The 22,373-nt window shown below is 47.5% G+C and overlaps 1 protein-coding gene and 2 long non-coding RNA genes across 10 annotated transcripts; 2 read left to right on the top strand and 1 right to left on the bottom strand.

Annotated features, from left to right (window-relative positions):
• Positions 1-1,505: 1,505 nt before the first annotated feature.
• On the bottom strand, positions 1,506-7,970 carry LOC135282514 (uncharacterized). Of its 8 annotated transcripts, none has more exons than XR_010348641.1 (4): positions 7,831-7,970; positions 7,496-7,698; positions 4,554-5,058; positions 1,506-1,615 (listed from the first exon to the last, which is right to left on the bottom strand). It is a non-coding gene; the product is annotated as an uncharacterized LOC135282514 (long non-coding RNA). The 8 variants fall into 8 exon arrangements; XR_010348640.1 differs by lacking the exon at positions 1,506-1,615 and adding an exon at positions 6,332-6,910 and having other exon boundaries at positions 2,892-5,058; XR_010348639.1 differs by lacking the exon at positions 1,506-1,615 and adding an exon at positions 2,892-4,354.
• On the top strand, positions 6,701-22,221 carry YDJC (YdjC chitooligosaccharide deacetylase homolog). The gene is made up of 5 exons (XM_064392353.1): positions 6,701-6,858; positions 14,546-14,705; positions 15,354-15,453; positions 16,344-16,521; positions 17,870-22,221. The coding sequence occupies exons 1-5, from the start codon at positions 6,701-6,703 to the stop codon at positions 18,174-18,176; spliced, it is 903 nt and encodes a 300-aa protein (XP_064248423.1). The 3' UTR covers positions 18,177-22,221.
• LOC135282516 (uncharacterized) lies at positions 8,425-11,858 on the top strand. Its single transcript, XR_010348647.1, has 2 exons — positions 8,425-8,563; positions 8,918-11,858. It is a non-coding gene; the product is annotated as an uncharacterized LOC135282516 (long non-coding RNA).
• Positions 22,222-22,373: the final 152 nt, after the last annotated feature.

The following is a 22,373-nucleotide window of genomic DNA, read 5'->3' as shown; positions in this document are numbered from 1 at the left end:
TTTCTGGGAGGTCGCTCAGTCTCAGTGCATTCAGTGCCGTTTACACGGTGCTCCCTACAATGCTTTTCAGTCCCACTTTAGAAACATAATTGGGTTAGAACGGTTGCCAACAAAGAGCCATCAATGCCTAACACCCACGGCAATTAACAACCACCTCATTGCCACAGGCCCTCTGTTGTTTCCGGTAGATTGCTGTAAGCTCCAGGTGAAATTGCCTCAGAAATTATGTGGCTTCACCTTGGTCATGGGAACATCAACTTTTTTTGGTAGGAATCTCTTTATCATTCTTGTTTATGCACAGAAACAAAATAATTCAACGGTGCTGTAAAAGGGGAGAATGTAAAATGTAGCTACAAAGCCTTCAATCACTCAAACTCCCCCCCATCCTTATGCACAAGTGATTTTCAAGCATTTTGGAAACTCCTACCGTTTCCATCAGGTGCAGCTGGAGGTGTATCCTGGCCCTCCCTGAGCAGTGCCAAACGCTTTTAGCATGCAGGAGTGAAAAATCTGTGGCTCAAGGAAATTTCAGAGGGTGTATGCTTACCCAAAGCAATAGATTATAGAAAAAGAATATAGTTTTTATATTGGCCTTTGTTTAAGATGCTTTAAATTTTCTGTTTGCTTTGCATGACTGGAGCAGTCATTGACAACAAGACAGCAGAGCTGGCAACTCCTGGGTGTGACCTACACCCCAAAATGTACCGGTGCATCTTTTGGTACAGACAGCCCTTGATTTATGGAGAGCACTGCAGCAACACCCGGGCTCTTTCTCAGACCAGCACAAACCTCAGGCAAAACAGACAGGGACAGTTCTGAAGCCTTTAGTACCTGGTACAGAAACAAGCCCACCTGAGCTCTTCCATTGGCTTTTCTCTGCATCTGGTCCCTTCTCTGATGTCAATAAAGATGAATTGTACTGAACTCAACAGAGTAGCTGTAGACAATCAGGTCTGCAAAGATTCTGTGATTTTTCTGTGTCCTTCTTTCACTCCACACTGAGGAACAGCTGGTTATAAACCTCACTTCAGATGAAACATTTGTCTCCACTGGCATGCCTTACAACAGAGCTCTTCCAACTGTGACCCCTAAGCCTCACACAAACAGTGAGCAGGAGTAATAATGATAGAATGTGTCACCCGGGGAGAAATCCAAGTGATAAAAAATGGCTTGCCAAAAATTTATACAATTCCAGTTTCTTATCACTCAACCTAAGCTGTTTAAGGGTTAGGTAACCAAAATACTTTACTCAGATTTTTGCATTCAGTAGATATAAACATAACGTAAGGATAAGCAGAGTAAGGAAATAAGCAGAAGACATTTGACAAAAAAAGTATTAACATATACATATTTACATTGAATATTTTTTTCATCTGGGGGAGAAGATTTGATATTTTCTAATTGCTGTCTTCTATTTCTAGTCTTTGAGGTAGAGAGGGTTTCCTGGGAAGTTCTGCAGAGTCCTGGCAATGTGTCTGCCACTGTCACCATGTCTCAGCCACTGTCCTGCCTGATGCTTGTCCTTCAAGAGCAGGGGATCTCCCCTCAGAGTGCCAGAGGAGTTAACCTGCATTTCCATTCCATCAACTGGGATTCTTCACATTTTTCAGTGATGCTGGGAGGTGACAACAATCACTGTAAGTGATCTGCCAGATGAACTTTCCTGTGTAGTAATAGTGCTGAGGTGTTACTCATGTTTGCATTAATTCATTCTTTTTTTCCCTTAAGGACCTGCCTCTGGTATCTTTAATTTTTTTTAATGACTCCTGATCAACATTTGCAATAATCAATAACTCTGCTTTTGTTTAGACAGTGTAAGTTGAAGCTGAGGAAGTTATTTAGAATTTGTAGGCATGGACTGGAATTGTTGTTTTGATGATCAGCTTCTATTTTAGAACAAGAATGTGAAAATGCAATGTATGTTACATCAGTTCAGGCAGCTTTTAAAACAACTTAGGTCTTCATGGGATTTGAAAAAACTTCTAGACATCTGTTTCAGTGGAAGGCAAATATTAATGTCATTCTGAAAATTCCACAGAACATCTATGCATCTTTTATAATAACTTTCAGAGAGGTCAAACTGAATTCCTGATGCAATCAAACAGTTAATGGAATCAGACAGTCTAGGTTTAGCTATTAATGTGCACAGTTAAACAGTACCTATTTTGGACCCATCATTTAATTGCCTAGGGGAAATATTCCCTATCTCAACTCTTTTTTGACCAGGTGTCTTTGTATATTTAATAGACTTCAACATCAGGGAAAAAGGTATCTGGAAAAGGAATGTGCAGGCTTTACATCATCTTAACCCCAGTTAGAAGTCACAGATGCTGTAGCTTAGTTCATATTCAAATATTAATTTTTACCACACATTAGACACTGAAGGAAATGTACCAGAGAGAAAATAACCCTCTGAAAAAAGGGAAAGTGGATAAAAACTCACCATCCATGAGCCACAGTATCACCAAGGACCAGAGGCCTCCTAGGTGCATCAGGAGGGATTTGAGGTTGGTGCTTTTAGCAGTCCTCCATAATTTAATGCCAAATGTCAAGTTAATAAGAAGGTCACAATGGCAAATGTTGCCTTTCAGCCACCTTGCTGGGACCTCACACCTTGCCAGGCATTATTTTGTGCTGGTGTAAATTCAGGTTTTTCAGACATGGGTGAAGGAAGGTGACAGGTACTGCCTGCCTGTGTCACATCATAACCAGGGAAGCCTTTCACTCCTAGCAGAGTGAAATCCCCCAGAGTTTGGGGGTTTCAACCCTTTTTGATGGAGGTTGGAGGAACCTGTTCTATGGATGAAAACCTGTAGTTTAAGCATTTCTACAGAAGCCACTGAACTTCAAAGATTTACAAAACCTCTGAGGCTGGGACAGATAAGAAAATGTTTACGTCGTTTAATTTAAAAAATGGATTTTACTTTCTTTCATTTCAATGCCTTTTAGAGTTCACACTTTCAACAAAATTTCATGCAAGGAAAAGACAAAGTCCTACTGTGCTACCATTGTAATCCCAAATGAGCTAACTAACTGCAGCCAAGGGAACAAGAAAAAGAAAACACTTTTTTTATGTCAATGTGTAAACAGATGCCTTGTTGGAAGCAGTAATTGTTAGAAAACACTTTTGTGAAATACAGGAAGCCTCAGCATTTCTACTGATTAACTCAAAGTTCAGGCAAAAAAAATTCAAGCTCAAAAGCAGTGAAGCACTTGAGGATGGTGAGGGCTCCTGCTGGCTTTTGCAGCTAAGCTGAGGTAGGGCTGTGTTTTTAGCTAAGCTGGAAGATGCAGCCTCTCCTTAGTGCTTGTCCTGGCTTATGCAGCTCCACCAGGAATCCTGGCCAATGTGCCTGTCTTCACTGCAGAGAAGAGGCTGTCCAGAGGAAGTCTGCCTTGCCTTTGAGCTCCAGGTTGAATTTTAAGGGCTTTTCAGCTCTGGGCTCTGTGGGGGTCAGCTGCAAGGGCTACCCTGGCAGCCAGCTGTGAGTGCAGGCTGCAGAGGGAGCACTGCTGCTAAGGGCATGTGCCACAGGGGCAAGGTTTGCTTGCTGGGGAATATTTGCTTCCAGTGGCAGGAAGGAGAGCTGGATAAACATATGAAATCAGAAAAGAAAAGCCTCCAGGAAGTGCATTAAATATTTAAGAAGGATGTTACTGTTAATAGCATTAAATGCATACTAAGGTTAAGAAGGCTGAGAAGCCAAGCTTTGTCTAAGATTCTTATGTTGTGCCTCTCACTTGTGCAGAGTCAGGGAGCACTGGCAGTTCTAGAAAAAGGCAGAAAACCCCAGAGTTTGCATTGGCAAAGAGAGGAGGTGCTTATTTTATGATTCATGCCATTACTTCAGAATTGTGCTGACTTCAGCTGTTGCAGTAACAGCACTCATCAGTAAGTGAAGCCTCTTGGGGAACGTGGGCAGGCTGTGACGTTCATCTCCCAGAAGGGGAAGCAAGGAGCAGGTGCACAGATATCCTCTCTGAAATGCCAAGGGCACTGAAAACCTTTACAGAACATCAAAAACTTGTCTGTAACAGAGCCATACAACTATCAAGTGACAGAAAAGCTCACAGGAATTGCCTGAATGAAGATTTAGCAAGTTGTCTACAGCATTTTAGCATGATCTGATTTGAATTTCGTTTCATATAATTCTTTTCTAAGAGAAAATGTCACTGAAGAGGCAGAAGGCTGTCTTCCAGCTCTCACCATCATTTCCAGTAGTCATTGCTCATTTACATGAGCAGGGAAGAGCAAGAAAGAATAAGTGACAACAGCTGATGTCCCCTCTTGATGCAGCAGAAGTCTCCTGTGCTCCCAGTGCTGCCCCATTTTGGGGCCTGTAGGAACCAAATTCTACCATGAATAATATTGCTACCACCTATTCTGATTTTATTTTTCTCCTTCAAAGTAGCAAAATAAACTTACAAATTATTGTCCAAAACTTAGCTGCCCCTCAAAGTGCCCTCAGGCTAATGGAAACAAAGTTTGGTAGCAGTTTGCTACATGGACTGCAATTGATGAGAGCCTAAAGATCAACAGGGCTGCAACCTACCTCAACTCAGTGATTCCAAATTCCTTGTTAGGTGACAGACCTGGAAAACCACTACTCCTACAGGTGTTCATGCCCCCAGACAGATGTTTCAAACTTCAGGTGTGAAAAGGGTGCGATTTCCTCTGCTGAAGTGTGCTTCTGTCTCCAAACTGATGGTCCTTGCTTTGCTGAAGATGGTCAGTCTCGGGCTGTGCCTACAAGTCATGTCCTTGACTTTGGGGCAGGGGCTCGCTTGCTGTCTTTAGGAATTGAACTCTGCTGAAAAAGGAGACACCTGGAGGCTTTGGTTTCTTTATACATAAATTAAGCAGCAGGATTGTCAGCCCATTCCCACAGAAACGATCCTTAAAGCCTTTTCCAACCCATTTCACTCCAGCTGCTCTTCCAGGAAGCCAGTGCTTGGCTTGTCAGCTGTTTCTGCACTTACCCCCATGCTGGCACAGGTTCAGAGGTGGAGATCACCATTATCCATGGAAGAGTCCAGTCCCAGTATGATCCCCGCCTCCTGGAACAAGTTACAGCAGACATCAAGAGAGCTACCCTGGATCCATGCACATGTTACCACGGCACTTCCCAAGCTGCCATTCTCCCTACCTCAAACATGAGCTTGTTGTTTCTCCTGCAATATCAGAAGTGGGTGAATATTTTGGGAAAGCACTACAGACCAAGAAGAGGTTGTTCTGCTTAGATACAACTTCATCCTCTTCCACAGGTGAAAAATACAGGCTAACTGTATCTTCCACTCTCCATTTCAAGCTGAGTATTTGGCACTTTCATTCTGGTAGATCCAGAATAGCTTTTCTGCAGTAAGAAAAGCAGTTTAATGCCAGGACAAATAAGATTCTACATGCAGCCTGATGAAGAACTGGCTGCATCCAGCACTGAATGACAGCATGTTAGAAGCTGTCCTTGGTGAAACTCTCATCTGTTCTCCCTGCCCTTCTCTAGCCCAGCACCAAGAGCCATGGGACCTCCTGGCCAGGGTTTGCTGCCCTGCGGCTCTGAAGTCAGACTGAGGGTACCCTGCAGCACACCGAGGTGGGGAAAACAAGCAAGTGGCTGCTGTGACGGTCGCTGGCTGCAGGGTTACATATCCGTGGCATCAGGGGGATCATCAGTTTTGCGCTGAAGCCAGCGCAGAGCACGATCTCGCTTGCCCACCCTGAGCCACAGGCGGGTCTCACCTCGGGAGTCTGGAGCAGCGACCGCCACGGAGAGCGGCGGGGGTGCCCCGGGCGGGCCGTGCCGGGCCGTGCCGTGCCGTGCCGTGCCGTGCCGTGGGCCGCCGCCAGGGGCCGCCGGCGGGGCCTCCCCGGTGCTCGCCGCGCTCGGAGCCGGCGCTGCGGCCCCAGCTCGCCCGGCCGCGGGAGCTCCCGCCTGGGGCCGCTCGGGCCGGGGGGATGCGCGGCCGGGCGCCGCGGGCACCGCTCCGCCGCCGGGGCCAGCGACCCGCAGCGCCGGCCGCCCACGCCTGGCGGCGGCCCCGGGAGCCGGATCGGGCCGGAGCGCAGGTACGCACCGCCCCGGGCGGGCGGCTGGCGGGCCCCCGCGCTCCCGCCGCAGCGGCAGGGCCGGGCCGGGCCCCCGGAGGCCGCTCCGTGCCGGCTCTGCCCGGGGACACGGCCCGCTCCCCTTGCGGCCGCGCCCCATGCAGCCGGCATCGGTGGCCCAAAGGCGTCACGGCTGCAGGGTTGCCTCAGGTGATCCGCACCCGGGCCATTTCACCGGGCACCGCGGGCGAGGGTGGGCGCGGGATGGAATTTGACCCTCTGACGCACCCTGCATCGATCGAATCATCCCGGGCAGTCCCCGAGCTTCCGCACGCTGCTCAGCGCCAGCGTTGCACGGTGCACGCCGGGGTTTGGCCCCGCGGGGGAGGGCACGGCTGGGGCTGGCAGGGAGGAGCGGGCAGGGACGGTGTGAGCCCGCCGGCCACACGCACATCCTGCCCCGTGCGAGCCGCGAGACTGCGGCGGGCTCAGCTGGAGCAGGAGGGCTTAGTCAGGGGCTGAGTCACGGCTGGGTTCGCCCGCGGTAAGCCTGTCTTTTCCTGTTTGCCTGTGATCTGCAGGCTGCCGAGTGTTCCGGTTTAACCTCCTGTTACTTTTTTTTTTTTTTTTTTTTTTTGCCAGGGATGACATCTAAGGATGCTTCAGGTGAAGTTAATAATAACTGGAGATGACTTCGGCTATTGTCCTCGGAGAAACCAAGGCATTGTGGACTGTTTCCTGGCTGGTGCGGTGTCTAACGTGTCCCTTCTAGTCAACGGAAGTGCTGCAGCAGATGCAGCCAAGCTGGCAAGGAGGTAAGCTACTTTCTTTAGCTCCTTTGTGGACAGCCTCCACGAAAAACCAAGCCTGGAAAATTTAGTATTTTGTAGCCCCAGAATAAATACTGTATCATAGCTCAGGCTGGTATAAGAAAACTGTATTCAGACACATTTACTAAGACTCCTCATAGTAAAACCAGTGATCTGCTAACTAATACCAGTAATGGTCTTTCTCTAGTATTGGCCACTGCACCTTTTCTCCCCCTCAGAACAGAAAGCCATTTCCAATATTTGACTATTCTGCTATAGAATTTGGGTTTGTCAGACTTTCTCCTTCCACACTTCTAAAAATGCATCATCAGAAGGAAAGTACACATTATGTACTCAGACCAATCTGCTACCCCTAAAAGTATAAGAGCATAAAAGCACAAGTCTTTAAATCTCATTTGATTGATCCATTTCACCCAGGCTGAGCACGAGGTCAGCCAGGCTCATTGCAGAATCAGGCAAAGGTTGTGATTCTCCAAAGGCTTATTTATAAAACTGGGCAGTGGAAAACTTGACTTTTCCCCCACCCTGTAAAACTTTTTAAAAAAGCACAGCAGTATTTCTATTAATTCTATCCTTAATAAACATATCTGCAAAAATGCATACATAATAAAAGGGACAATACCTTGTACCTGCCACCTTTACTTCTTCACCAACTTCAGAGGCTGCTGGCATAGGTAGCTCTGCAGTGGATTAAATGCTATGTGGAAGTCTCATGGTCTAGTCCAGCAAATCCTTTAATAGGAAGCATTATTTGTGTTTAGGAGGTAAAACCCAGCTAATGCTCCAGCTCTGGTGTGGGCAGGTGCTTGGAAGTAGGAATATCTCCTGAAAGAGAGAACATCAGGGTTGAGAAACAATTTAGAACAGCAGAAAAGGAAAGGAGCTGTACTGCTGCTAAGTAAACTGAGACATTCTGCTTCAAGCACAGCTGCTGAGTTTCATGAGAGTCCTGCTGACCTTGTTCTCACTGAGCATCTCTCCTCAGTTTGCTGTGGTTTTAGGGGTACTTGAAAATTGCTTATAGCTTCTTTGGAGTAGGGTGGTGGAGGAAAGCCAGGGTGCTGTGTTAGTGGAAATCTAGTCTGTAAAAAGGCTAGAGATTCCCCACAAACATCGAGGGAGGAACTGCCTGGGAATGAGAAGGGGAGAGGCACACCACCAGTAAGATTCCTAAAATCCTATTAGTAAATGAAACATAGAACAGAGATAAAGCCAGCACATCTCTCAGACACACAGGCACTGTGAAACCCTTTAAGCCCCAGTGGTGTGGTAATGTTGTCAGCTATTTTAGCCACGGTCTTTAGCAGGCTTTTAAAATAGAATCCACCTGGCCTCATTTCTATGGCCAGGAAGTAGGCCATGTAATCAGGGGTTTGAAAAGCATCTTTGAATCCAGGTCATGACACTGGTGCTGGCAGCTGATATGGGTGTGAAAAGCCAGGTTGGAGGGCAGGGGACAGCAGAGGCTGCAGCCTGCTGCTACAATTTGATTTTTTTTGGGAGGGAATGTAATTTTGAATTGTTAGTGTGAATGAAATGGATTTAAATTAGTTTCTGAGCATATAAGCAGGGTGACTTTGGGAACATCTGCCAGCTCGGAAGATCAGCAGCCCAGGTTCTCCAGTTCCTCCTTTGTGTAACTCCCTGCAGGTGTATTCACCCTACCCAGCCCTGGCAGGAGCATTAGCAGGTATGGAGAAGAGGTTTCCTCATGTTGTAATGCAGGCCCAGCTAATTGGCACCTGTGTGTGTAAACAAACCCTGTGTCACCCCGAGATGTTTGTTCATGTTACAAAGGCTGACGCAAACTCTCTCTACCCAGATGACAAATAGGTCACACTTGCTAGAAATGTCATTGAGGTCTCATCTTGTGGTGCAGAAATGGGAAAGTGTCACTTGCTTGACTGCCTTGGCAATATTATTCCCTCTTTCCCCTGCTTGGTGACATCTCCCATCCCACTGTAAATATTGAGGCTTTTTATACTATGGGATGAAAGTCTGCCTGCTGTTTTTCTTCTCCTCATGTTTGTCTTCCCCTATTCAGCCTTGACCAGTGCCATAAGCAGGAAGAGTGGATCTATCCCCAGCTGAGAGAAGAGACTTGGAGCAAGTAGCTTTTCCTTTCTTGGGGCACATTTCAGTGCTGTGGAATTTGGTCTTTCACACACATGGTGCCAGGATTGTCAGAATGATGGACTGCTTTTATGGCTTCTTGATAAACTGTCTATTACATGATTGCTTGTAACTGCAAGTCTTAAGCTTTCACTCCTCACCTGGTTTTAAGTTAATTGGACACAGGCAGAGTTAATTAATAAGTAGACAACTTTTCCTTCCTAAGCACCTCATGCTGCCCTACAATGTTAGGACTCAGTATCCTTCAGAAAGGAACACAGTTCCTCTGAAATGTCTTTCTTCCTTTCATTTTCATAATAATCCTGTAGTTTCTGGGTATACCATCTGTTGCCCTAAGTGTTGATTAAAAGCCTTGGCAGACATGTGATGATAGTCAGCAGATCTTTGTAGCAGCTCTAACACAAGGCAACTGCAGAACAGCAGAACTAAGCAGTAAAAGATACACCTTCCTTAACATTCAGGCTCAGCACCTTGGCCTTTCCTCATCCACTGTCACAACTGGGCTGAAAGAAGGGGCACGCTCATTTCTGGCAGCAGAGAAGTTTCAGCAGAGGTCTGATCCATCACCAAATGACAAACCTATTGATAGCATCTGCCAGGGCAGAACATAACCAGAGCAGCAGGTGGGAGAACAGACTGCCATTGTGGGTTGAGGGTTTTTTCAGTAACTCAAAACTTTTCTCTTTATGGGGCCTTGACTGACTGTGATTTCCTGCTTATCCATATAATATAATCTCAATTTTCTACTTAACAGGCCCTGCCTTGAAGTCAGCCAGACTTCCTGGTGATTATTCCAGAGCCTTTCCCTGAAACTGGGAGGGTTATTTTGTAACCTGAAATGAAGAGATGCCTTAATTTTTCCTTGGAGATAGAAACAGAGACATCTAAGACAGTTTGCTGCTATATCCTCCCACCCCTCCCCTTTACATCAAACAGCTCAGGTGTCACTGAGCCTTAGGACCTTTTTCCATTTGTGTCCAAATAGCTTATGAAGAGTGACATATTTTAGAACACAGCCTCAGTCTTCCTGGGTGTTTTTTTGCAGTTTAAATACTGAACATCAGCCAAAGCCCCCACAACATCTGGGTACATGTAACAGAGGGATCTAACAAAGCCACATTTAATTACTCTCTTTGTTTTCACTTCCTTTCCCATCAGCACTAATTGCAAAATGTATGTGTAAATTGTGACTTAATTCTGACCCTCCCAGTTAACATCTGACTAATTTAGAAATCCCTCATGCCTTCTCATCAACCCTTGTGTGTGACTGTTAATCACACAGCAGACAGTTCCTCTGCTGAGCTGTTTGGATAGGGGTGGGACCCAATCTGAAGCCTTACACTAGAATCCCAGATCACACTGACTTCCTTGGCAGCAGCCCATTTCACTGATGCAAGGCTACAGACACAGGAGCTGCACTTGATGCAAAGATGCAGTGACAACAGAGACCCGGGTCCCTAAGCTGTGTTACAGCACCAGCTCTCAACACTGCAGAGGCTTTAGAGCATTTCTGGCAGAAGAAATAGGTTTTTAGCAGTAATACAGCAAGAAAATATGCTATTTGATGAAAGACAGGTATTACTGAATGGTAAAAGTGTGTGTGAGAGAGTATACAAATGCCAGCATGAGGAAACTAAGAAGTGCACATTTGTACTCAAAGCCTTGCTTTGTCTGGCTTCAGACACTTGGGTGTTCACTGAAGTGAGATGATGAGATACAGATACTTACACGAGGCTCCAGCTTGGGTCACACTTGGGCTGAAACCTGATGATCAGCAGGTTCCTGGATGACACAAATAGGTGTTGAAGGTGGGATCTGTTTACCCATTAGGGGAAAGGGTGAAGTGCCATGCTTATGCCAGAGCATCCAGCCTTCAGCAAGGCAATTGGAACAGTGCTTGGCAAATCCCATCATTCCCAGAGCCACGGAGCTGTGCTGTGGCATGGCCAGGCAGCACCCAGGACACTGGTACTCATCCACCCAGCACAGTGACTCAGGGCAGTGCCCATCTCCAGGGCCAGGGAACAGGGATTGCAGCTGCACATTGCCTCAGCAGAGACATTTATTCAGAGCACTCGTGTGGCAAAACAAGCAACTACTTGAAAAGGAAGCAGTTTAAGCAGTTTAACTTACTGTATTTCCTCTCTCTTTGATAACTGGACTGGGTGTGCTGACTCAGAAATCTTTCCAGGGTGAATTCCTTCTAGCACCTGCTGTAAGGATATTTCCTCCTGCACAAGTCTCTCCTTTTTTTCTCCCCACCTCTACAGAGAATGCTGAGAAGAGACCCACAGAGGTAACAGCCAACTTTCAGTGCAAACAGCTCTCCAGTGCATTGACCTCTGTGGCCTGAACCTCTTTTGGAGCTCCCAAGCAGCTCAGTCTAACTCCTGCTGTAGGAGCACTCACCTGTAGCCAGTGTCCTCTGCCTTTCTCAGGAGTGAACCCCTGTGCTAAATCCTGCTTCATCTCTGCGTTCCCTGGGCACTGGGACAGACTTGCAAACTCTCCAAACAGATGGGAAGGGTCATTGCAGCTTAAAAAGAGTCACCAAAAAAGATTTAGGGACACCAAGTAGATTCTTCACATCATTTTTTTTTTGGCAGTGTGCAGAAACAAAACAGTTGCCTGAAGCCCAATGCCAATCCTTTTATTTTGCATCTTGTGTGAGCAATTAGCAGTTAATGACCAGCAGTGACCAGCAGGGCTCACCCTGTCCCATCTGGAAAGGGTTTGGGCAGAGGAGTGTGAGGCCAAACCCACAACAGCTGAGCTCTGGTCCCAGGGCAGCATCACATGCTATGTAAGCTGCTTGAGCTGCTGCTCCCTGCCTCAGTATTTCAGCCAACAAATTAGCAGCTATTTTACAGTCTTTTGAAAGACGTGGGCAACTACAAAGTATATTTCTGTAGCAGAAACAATCATATGTGCTCTGAAAAGTGGGGCCTTTTAGGATTTTGCTGCACCTTGACTTTTCTCCCTGCGAGCTTGCAGTAGAACTCTGCTGTACCTCCTGATCTGTCCTTCTCCTTGTATCCTTCCAGCCCTCCAGCATGCCTTCTTCTGTGCACCCCCCACAGATGAATATTTCTGAACAAGTTTCTCATGTGCAGCACTTTGAGTTTTGCTTTCAGTGCCTCAGTCCCAGAGCCATTACACACAAGCAGTTCCTCTGCAGATGCCTCAGCATGCACAGTCTGTCAAACCAGGACTGACTCCACCAGAAAACTATTAAGATATTCAGCTGGTGTTAGGCAAGGCTCTGAAACATGCTCTAATGTTACAGTCAGGGTCTCCTCTTACCCAGGGACAAGGCCAGCTCTCTCTGCACTTCCACATTGTGCACATTCCCCAGCTCTGGGGCTGGGTTTGGCCCTGGCCAGGAGCTGCTCTCATGTTCCTCAGGGCAGCCCTTGGCTCCTTGGTGTCCCACACCTGTCAGAGGCTCCTGGAAACAGCCTCCCTCACAGCATTTGAGGCATTGCACAATTGGAGGCAGTTCATTTGATGCTCCTGGGAGACAACACTGAGAGGCTCAGCTGTTCATTTCTTGCCCTCCCACAACACATGAGGAAGAGAGTACTCAACAGAAAAAGTCCATCTGCTGATTCATGGTAACACAGGAATCCTTTTTTTCTTGCAAGCAGCACTGGCTGTGGTATAAATAATACTCCAGCTGAGGCAGTAAGAGCTTCCCAGAGACAGAATAAAGAATCCGGGGTGGATTTCTAAAAGAAAACCCAAACAAAACCACAGGCTTCCCCTCTGCCTTTGGACTAGTGCAGGGTGCCCAGCTGGTCATGGATGGAGGGGAACCCTCCTGCCTCAGCACCCCTTGTGCCCTGTGGCTGCCTCCTGTGCTGCCCTGCAGCCTGTCAGCCCAGTGACACTCCTCCCACGTGTTGTGTTAGCCAGGAGTTGGTGTGCACATGTGCTCAGGCCCCACTGGGATGAACATTTATCATCAGTGAAACAATCGGGCCCTGCTGCCCAGAAATCACCAGATCAGAAAAGCCAGAGAGGACCTTTATCTCCACTGGAGCTGTTTTGCTCCATTAAACATTCCAGCTCCTTAACCACACAATGGACTAATTTTGTTCCACAGAGCTGTGCATACAATTTAACTCCTAACATTTATGTCTTTGAGAAGTAGCATCTAGCAACTGACTGCACCATCTACCTGGGTCACAAGACATGGAAGAGTCAGGAAAAAAAGGCTTTCAGTCCTTCAAGGGCCACAGCCTTGGGACCTGAATGAGCTAAACGGCTCTGACTTGGTCCAGTCCCTCCACAGTCCTGTCTGCAGTGGGCTGGTGCTTCACCAGTCAGCTTCAGATGTCAGACAAGGGCAAGGTCTCAGTTTTGCACCCTTTGCCTCAACGGAGATTGTTTTTGTTTTGTCCTTGTGGTACAAGGGCTGTGTCAGGGACAGACCACACCCACTTTTAACAGCTCCGTGCAGAAGTTCCAAGAAGGATTTAAACATCACAGACTTGTTGCCTTGAAATTCACTCTGCACCATGACTCAGACTGGGCAGCACAGATGGAACATTGCAGCTCTGTCATCCACTCACCGGGTCAGCCAGAGGCCACGGCTTGTCTTGGGAAAACTTTCAAAGCATCATTTTGGCTACTGATTCTGAGGATTTCCAGAAATGCTAATGAGACCCAGCACAAATCCAAGCATGCACAAGTCCTGTTCTCATTGTAGGGGAATCCAAGCACAGACCAAGAAGGAAACACCAGCACTCTGCTGAGCCCTGAGGGCAGCTCTGCAGCCACACCAGCTCCATAGTTCCTTTTCTTTTTTTCCAAGAATCTTACAGTGTGCAACTGGTAATCAATCATACCCCTGTGACTCCTTAGCCAGGCTCTGCACCTCACTGTGGCCTCCTTGCACTACTCCTGCTCTGGCTGTGCCAGGGAGATGCTCTGTACAGCCACTCACTGAGTGATTGCTCCTGCAGACAGAAGCCTGGCCACTGGCAATTCCAGCTGCAGCCCCTGGTATTTACACCTGTAGCCTGTGCTGTTGCCATGACAGCTTCCTTGGGCTCTGCTTAGGTATAAGTAACTGGATTCTACTTAAGGGCAGCTTTAGGAGTCATCAAAAAAAAAAAAACTTGAATGTCTCATAAATGTACCATCTTTAACAGGGTGAACAATTCAAGGGGATACCTGGCAAGGGCTAGTGGAGCACTTTAGAAAATGCTGCAAGATCTGGATTTTTTGGTTATCAGTGACTGCAGTTCCTGCAGTGCAGTTACAGCATTTAGCCCAAGATACCTCGTGCTGGAGCCAGGGTTTGGGGGCACTCAGAGGCTGGCCCTGGGTAGAGTGCTCAGGGTTCTTACCTGGAGATGCCTGCTCTGGTTGGGGTCACTCTGCCATCCTTTCTGGCAGAGCAGAGATTCAAAGATGTACTGCAGTGAGTACTGCAACACCTCTAAGATCAGTCTGGTTCTTACACTTTAATCTCCCCCTCTCTGACCACAGTGAGGGAGGGGCAAAGCTTGGCAGACATTTCACTCTCTTCCAGATACAACATCCCCATAGGCCTGCATGCCAACCTCTCCGAGGGCTCCCCTGTGTGTGAGGTGCTCAAGACAAACTCTTCTCTGCTCAACCAAGATGGATTCTTCCATGGAAAAATGGGATTCAGAACAGCTCTGTCAAAAGGTCTCCTGAATATGTCAGAGGTAGGAAAAGGCCACATACAGTTGTACAACATGCCTTCCTGATACAAATCAGACTGCATTTATCCCAGCATGTAACAGCTGAGGACCTTTCCCAGATCCCAGCTATGAGCAGGCTTAAAGCCCTGCTCGTGCTGCCTGTGCAGCTTGAGCTGCTCTGCAGCCTTTGAGAACCCACTCCTCCCTGATTCAGTGCCTGTATACACTGTTAACTATTTATCTGAGGAGGTAGAAGGGGCATTGGGACAGGTTTTTACAAAGAACCTAGAGATCAGTAAAGAGCAAATGACAGAAAAGTCCTAAGTAGGTACCAGGCTTTTCATCAGCTTGTGAGAAGTTTTGGTCCTCTAGGGAGGTGGCTGGTTTTGCCCTGTGAGCAAGGATGAACACGTTCAGGTGATCAGAACTGCATCTGTGCAGTGTTCAAATACCCTATGTCTTTAGAACATCCCCATGAGCAGTGCCACAAAGAGCCCTGTGCCCAAGGAGGCTCTGGGTAGCCCAGCAGTGCTGCACATCCCTGTACACCCACAGCCCATCCTGCTTCCCAGAGCTGGGTCCTGCCTCCTGCCTGTGGGCTCCCTGCAGCCCTTTCACTCACCTGCTCTCAGCCTCTGCCAGGTCTGGCTCTGACCCTTTTCTGCTGCACAGGTGAAGCAGGAGCTAAAGGCCCAGGTGGAGCTGTTCCAAGAGCTGACAGGTCACCTGCCTCCTCACATGGATGGGCACCAGCACGTCCATGTTCTCCCAGGTAAGAAGGAAATCTCAGCACCAAGCAGGTGAGAGAGTGAGCTCAGAGGGGACTCCCCCTGCCACAGCTCCCCCACCACGAGACACCTGCTGGCAGCTGCAGTTTGAGGGTTCCCACCTGGCCCCACAGTCCTGCCCAGACCCAAACCCTGCTTGGAGCCCTGGGTCCTCCCATAGCAGCACCAGGGCATGAATGACACAATGGCCAAGTTACACCTCTTCCTCCAAGGCCCAGTAATTCTCCTCAGCACCCTAATTCCATGTTCTCACCCACACTGAAGGAGGCAGACCAAAGGCAGCAGCAGACTGGCCAGTTTAAACTGCAGTGTTGGAGCTTGCAGTAGCTGGTGGCTCTTTCAGGTGCTACAAGAACTCCATCCTGTCCTTTGTGTTCCCACCCCAGTCCCTGCCTGCAGGTCTCAGCTTTAGAGATGAGCAAGGATCTTTTGTCCTTCTTTTGCAAATGAAGTTATTGTGGTACAGAGATGGAAAATGGAGTGAGAAAAGAATGCAGGTTTTCCCACTCCAGTACTAACTGCCTCCAGGTAACATTGCTCTGGCTGTGCAAGGACTTGATGAAGAATTTGTTCCTGACAGTGCAGACACCTCTGGTGCACTCTAAGACCAGAGTCACTCACTTAGAAGGGGGCTGGACTAAAGGCTCAGTGCTGAAAGGAAGGATGACAAGGCACCTACAGCAGAAGTTCAGGGAGAAATGTTTCCAGTATAGAAGGCGACTCCCATACAGATGGATTTCAGCAGAAGATAAACCAAATGGCATTTTATTTTCTTAAACACAGAAAGGAAAGAAGCCTCTGTGCTGACAGCTTGCAGGGGACACGAGAAGCTGCTTATCCAACTCCTGACTGCAGTGTCTGGTTTTGCTTCCAGAGGTCAGGCATGTCTTTGCAGAGGTGTTAGAGGAATATGGCATTAAGTACACACGTGTGCCCATTGAGCCAGGCCTTCAGAACTGTGACTGGATTCCACCATCCCTGATGGACTTCTACCTGGGAGTAGAAGAAGATTCTTTTAACACAGTGGATGTGTTTACAAAGCATGGAATAAGGTAAGACAGGTATTACTCATCCTTTTTTCTAGTAAAACATTAAGATTGTATCAGTTCCTGATAGCATCTTCCAAAAATGGAACACCATCTTTCTCTTTCCTCTTTGGACTTAGAGAAAGGTTCAGGAGGAGCACAAAAGTGCCTGGGGCACAAGGGCTTAGGAAGTTTTGTTTGAACAGACATGAGTCACTTTCCACTTGAAAAGGAATGTTCTATTCTGCTTCTCAGCCTTTCTAGTTGAGCTGCATCAGCCCAGCATCTGGAATACCAGGAGAAATGCTGCATCAATGCTGGAATTTTAAAAGTGTTATCTAAGGAAAGCATTTAAGAACTAATTTTTCATCTTCCTGTTGTAGTAGAGAAAGTTTTAAGTAGCAGGAATGAGACTAATTAGAAGCAGGTATTTGTTAAGGGAAGCTCTGAGAGCTGGTAGCACCACAGCTGTGATCACTGCTGTAAGCAAACAGCCTTGTCAGTGTCCTGCACCCGAGGGGCCAAACCCTGCAAGCTCAGTCCTTCCCCCAGTAAAACCCTTCTCTTAAAAGCTTGGACAGTGTTTTATGGGTTAAAGGCCTTTCAGTAGAGACCCTTGCAGTCACCTGTCCTTTAGGGCAGATGTCATTACTTCCTCAGTCCACTGGAAACATTATATTCTGGGATTTTAATTTTTTTTTGTATCCCCTTCTCAAGAACAGCTGAGCTGGGCTCTTCTGTGATCATTGAGATAAAGACTCCAGCCTTGATTTCTTCTGAAAACATTTTCATTCTGCCCTCACATGCAGTGGCTCAGCTCTCCTGACTCGTCCAGGCCACACTTAGAACTGACACAGCCAGACTTGAACAAAGAATTGTGTGAAGCTAAGAACCAGCGTGTAGGTGGTGTCCTCTAGGAGTAACATTTTGTCCAGTCATTATGGCTCTTTGATATATTTTGGCAGAATTCTTTAGCTGGGTGGTTGCCATTTTATTTCAGTCACTTTTGTTTCTACTTAGCTGAGGGTTATTATTCAGGCTTAATTAATTTTGATAGTGTGGCGTTTCTCAGTGTAGCACTGCTCTTTGCTCTTTGCTCTTATTTGGTACAATAGAATGTACCTGTGAGCTCACAGATGCCAAACACAGTGCTGGGCTGTGCTGGGCCTTGCTGTTCCTGCAGAACTGCTGCTTGAAATAGGATCCTGGTTTCAGTCAGGAAAAGTCCTGGGTTTACTTTTGTTTATAGTTAAAAGTTTTTTAAAACTCCTCCCAATTTTATATCGTAAATTTTGATCCCTAATCCACTGGACGTAACACAATTCTCTGCCTGCCTCTTCAGCACTAACAGCAGCGTTCCCTCCTGTGGCTGCAGGTGGCCAGACATTTACATCGGCCTGAGCACCATGGGCAGGAACATGTCAGTGAGCAGCATCCGCAGCGCCATCGACAGCGCCGTGCTGCAGCTCTCGGCCGGGGCCCCGCGGAGCAGCGCCGCCATCGAGCTGATGGTGCACCCGGGCTACCCCAGCGTGCCCCCCGCCGGGGGCTGCGGGGAAGGACCCGACGACTTCTCACAGTCCTGGGAACGCCTCCATGAGCTCCAGACGTTAATTAAGCCAGAGCTGCAGAGCCATTACAAAAGCAGGAACATTCAGCTGTGTTCATTCAAAGATCTTTAAATAAATGAGCAGACATCCGTCCATCCATCCATCCATCCATCCATCCATCCATCCATCCATCCATCCATCCATCATCCATCCATCCATCCATCCATCCATTATCCATCCATCCATCCATCCATCCATCCATCCATCCATCCTCTGAAGACAGGCAGTTGCTAACATCCAGAGAAGCCAGATCACTGTTATCAGTGTCACAGTCCCTGAACAGCTCACAGGAGCTGTGAACAGCTGGGAATGGACACCACCACCCTGTGAGCAGCTCCAGGCAGTACCCCAGAGCCCCAGCTGCAGTTTTAAGGCCACAACATCTGCTCAAAATGTGCCAAACTCCTCCTGTGACACCCCCTCCACAGTGCCCCAGTGCAGCACACGCTCCCAGGGCTCGGCTCCTGCCAGCAAAGGAGCAGCTCAGGGACAGAGCTGGCTGTGACCCTGCAGCACAGCACCCTGAGGGGTCTGAGCCCTTCTCCTTTCAGACTCGATGGCAAAACAAGAGCCCTGCTGGGGAGTGGGTGCTGCTTTGGAGCCCCTCCACTCGTACCTGCTCAGTGACAGTGAGGGCTGCAGGGACACGTCACCCTCAGAGCCTTCCTCTGGTCACAGCAGTCGGGTCACCTGTGGCCCAGCAGGGTCTGCAGCCACCTCCCGGAGCCGCCTCAGCCCGCAGGAATTGTGTCTGCCTGTTTACGTTGCCTCTTGGTGTTAAGCCCCCCCGTAGCTGTAGCCCTTTTGGAGAGGCTTCTTTTTTGGATGACTTTGCAGGAGCAGCAACTGTTGACCCATCTTCTATTTCAGTAACTGCTGTGTACGAGAGCAGCAGCAACTGCTCCTGCACCACCCACTGCCCCTCAGGAAACCACGAGCACGGCTGTGAGCAGAGAAGGTCCCTGTGTTTGTCCCTTTTATTCCTGTCACCAGAGCATTCAAGGTCCAACAAGTACCAGTAGTGCTGTTATGTTCTGAACTGCAGCCCTGTCATTCCTGTAAGGACTTTCACATGGGGAAAAATTCTCTGCACAAGAGTGATCTATTTAACATAATTGGTTTTGCTAACCGTATTTTTTAATATAAAAAATATCAGTATCATCATTATTCTTTTAAATGAAAAATAAACTCAGACCTTTTCTATTGCAAAGCTTCAGGAGGCTTTTGGGTTTAATTACATCTCATCAGTGAACTAATCCCACTCACCTGTCTGCTCCCACGTCGCTGGAAGGGCCTCCCTTTCTGTCATTAATGGGAACTGTCTGACCTTTCCTATAACACGTGGAAGTTTTTGTCCTGTAGCAGGAAATGAAGGATGCTGCAGAAAGTGTTTTCCCCGATTCTTTCCTATATTACACGAAGTGCCGTCGATGCCTGAGCCGGGCCCGGGCGGGAGCAGGGCACGTTGCCCCCGGCGATCCCCGGCCCGAAGGCGCTGCCGGGGGCACCGGGACGGGCCCGGCCGGAGCTCGGCTCACCCTGCCCGCGCCACCCCGCGCCCCCCGGGCCGCACTGCAGCCGCTGCTGGAACAGCTCCAAGGGTGTGGAGCTGCCACCGCGTCCTCACGGATGCTTTTAAACCTTATTATAAACATTTGAAGTGCCCCGTGTTCTCAGCGCTGGGCTGGCTCTGATCGCACCCATCAGGAGTTACACACCTGTGGGATTTTGCATGCGTCTCCTCACAGCTGAGCACTGGAGACCTGAGGGCAGCCTTTACCCAAGCACTGTACTGCAAAAAAAGAGATTTTATAAATTCGTTGTTTTTAAATGAAGAGCATTAAACCCCAAGTTTACGTTTAATTAGAGAAATGAATAATGAAATACTAAGACTATGCAGTAGGGAACCTTTCAATTGCGTAAGAGATAAGGAGAAAAGGAAATGTCTCAGTAGTTCTGTGAAAGCTTTAAAGACAACCCAAGTTGAAATTAAAACACTACTACAATCCCAGTTAATTCCCAGACCTCTGAAAATAAAACCATGCCACAAAGCCTTTGAGAGCAATTTTTATTAGGGTAGCAGAATGGACTTGCAGAAAGCCTATACCAGTACTCCTGGGTGTAGTTTCACCAGTGCGCTGCTTTCATTGTGGATGTTCAACTGCACGTTTAAAATTCAGCATGGCTTAGGGAACCAGAGAGAACAAGAGCTTGATTTCCTGAGTTATCTTAGGACTTCGCACTTGGATTTCTCCTCCTCAGCCTTCAGCCACACAGGTGCCGGATCCCTTTGTTCAGAGGCTGCCCCAGAGCTTTGTTTACACATCTCACAGTTTAGCAATTGGACTATGAAGGGCACACCGAGAAGTGAGAGCGAGCTGTCTCCGTGTGAGCTCTGCAGCAGGACGGGCTCCCCGGGCTCGCAGCCCTTCCTCCCCGCCCGCCGCAGCCAGCGCAGCCGGGCGCAGCCTTTGACCTGAGAGGCTTTACAACCACACGGTAACGACTGAGTAGCAACGAGGGCAGCAAACTAGTGCTACAGTTTGGTTTCAAATAAAATTTAGAGAATGGTAAGTTTCCATGCCAACAGACATGATCAAAGGTACAGTGACTCAGGTGATGCAGAAGTTACACACTTCGGTTTGACAGATAATTTGGCATTACTTTATTATGAATCTGAGTGAGCGTGAATGAAACAAAATCAGTACCAACTTTCTGCAAATGAAGACACAAAGATGTGAAAATTTGGTAATAGTGCTCTCACAAGCCTGAAAACACTTAGGAAATGCAAGTTTCCGTAAATAAGGTGAATGTGGTTTATTTACCTGCCAAAGAATCTGTCTAAGAACACTTAAACATAAAATTTCTTAGCTCCCTAACTCATAAAAAAATTTACTTTCAACAGAGGTGAGGTACTGGGCTGTCATTGTTTACACTAAATTGGAAATGAAAGCCAGAGGAGAGGGACGAATAAAGAAATAGCAAATACACAAGACATTAAAACCAAGAGAGATCTACTGCTTGACACACTAGTTCTGAAAGGTTGCAAAGGCAGAGGCTGTATTAAAACTGAATTTAGGAGTACAGGCAACCACCTAGGTGTCAGGGTTTTTTCAACTCAGCTTTCTGCACATCAAAATGATATGTGCTCCCAGATACCCATGGATTTCTGGAGTTAATCCATTCACTCAGTAGCAGCCCCCAGCTGCAGAAGGGGAGACAGCAGGTTGACTGTGTGGCAGTTTGACTGTGGAGCTAGGATCAGGCTCTGGGCTGGGAGGAAAGGCAGCAGAAGCAGCAGAGACACAGCAGAGGATGCTCAGCTCTGAAGGGAAAGGCTCCCTCTCCTTTCCTTCAGCACGCGCAGGAGGGCTCTGCCTGACAAAGCTGAGGGGCTGGGCTGACACTGAGCACTCACCAGAGCCCTGCTGTGTGCTGAGCACAGCAGCAGCAGCAGCAGCAGCAGCAGCCCAGCACACTCTGTCACACCTCACTGCTCAGGCCTGGGGCTGGGAACAGCTCCAGGGCCATCCCACAAACACAGATGCTCCTGACGCATTCTGAGGGAAAATATCCAGAGAGGACAGCAGTGCTGTCAGATTTAGTTCTTGAATTCAAAATTAATGTTTCCAAAATAATGATTTTAAATTCAAAAGACAGTTTGTCACTTTGGTACCTCTTGGTCCCCAATTTCTGGAACTCCTGGATTGGTTGCAATGTTGTTCTGTGCATGTTTCTCACTACTCTGCATAGGTATTAAAGATAGAAGTGAAGGAAGTTTGCAATCACATTCTAATACTTGTTTGCTACAAATTTTTTTTTCAAAGTTTTCCAAGAGCAGAACATAAGCCATATTCTAATTCAATGATGCACACAAAAACTTGGGTTTCCCCGTTTAATAGACATTGGCCAGATTTACATCAGACCCAGACATTATTTCTGATTGGTTTTGTGGGTTGGATTTTGTTTATTATGTTACAAACTGAAGTTCAAGGGAACTTGTGACAAGTCCCACAAAGCACAGTGCAACATTTAGAAAGAAAAGTAAACGAAACTGCCAAACACTCAATCATTTTCTGCCAGAACTGGGATATTTTTCCTAAGACATCACTTTGAGGAGGGGGTTAAAATTCAATGAATGAACTCAAGATAGTGGGAACTGCAAGGAAAAATAAGAAATGACAGCCACAACCTTTTCAATTTAAGGGCAGAATAGAAGTCTAAGATATTTTTGATAAATTCTGACAAGAAAAAGAAAACAGCATACTT

This window comes from Passer domesticus, chromosome 17 (genome assembly GCF_036417665.1).
Source record: "Passer domesticus isolate bPasDom1 chromosome 17, bPasDom1.hap1, whole genome shotgun sequence".
Classification (NCBI taxonomy): Eukaryota; Metazoa; Chordata; class Aves; order Passeriformes; family Passeridae; genus Passer; species Passer domesticus.
Note: the sequence above shows the minus strand (reverse complement) of the source record. Positions and strands in the feature narration are given on the sequence as shown.

What these genes read in the sequence shown, in the direction of transcription:
- YDJC (XM_064392353.1), top strand. Translation starts at nt 6,701, where the DNA reads ATGCTTCAGGTGAAGTTAATAATAACTGGAGATGACTTCGGCTATTGT. An exon ending in GTCTCCTGAATATGTCAGAG is followed by an intron (nt 14,706 to 15,353) that starts GTAGGAAAAGGC and finishes TCTGCTGCACAG; the next exon opens with GTGAAGCAGGAGCTAAAGGC. An exon ending in TTTACAAAGCATGGAATAAG is followed by an intron (nt 16,522 to 17,869) that starts GTAAGACAGGTA and finishes CTGTGGCTGCAG; the next exon opens with GTGGCCAGACATTTACATCG.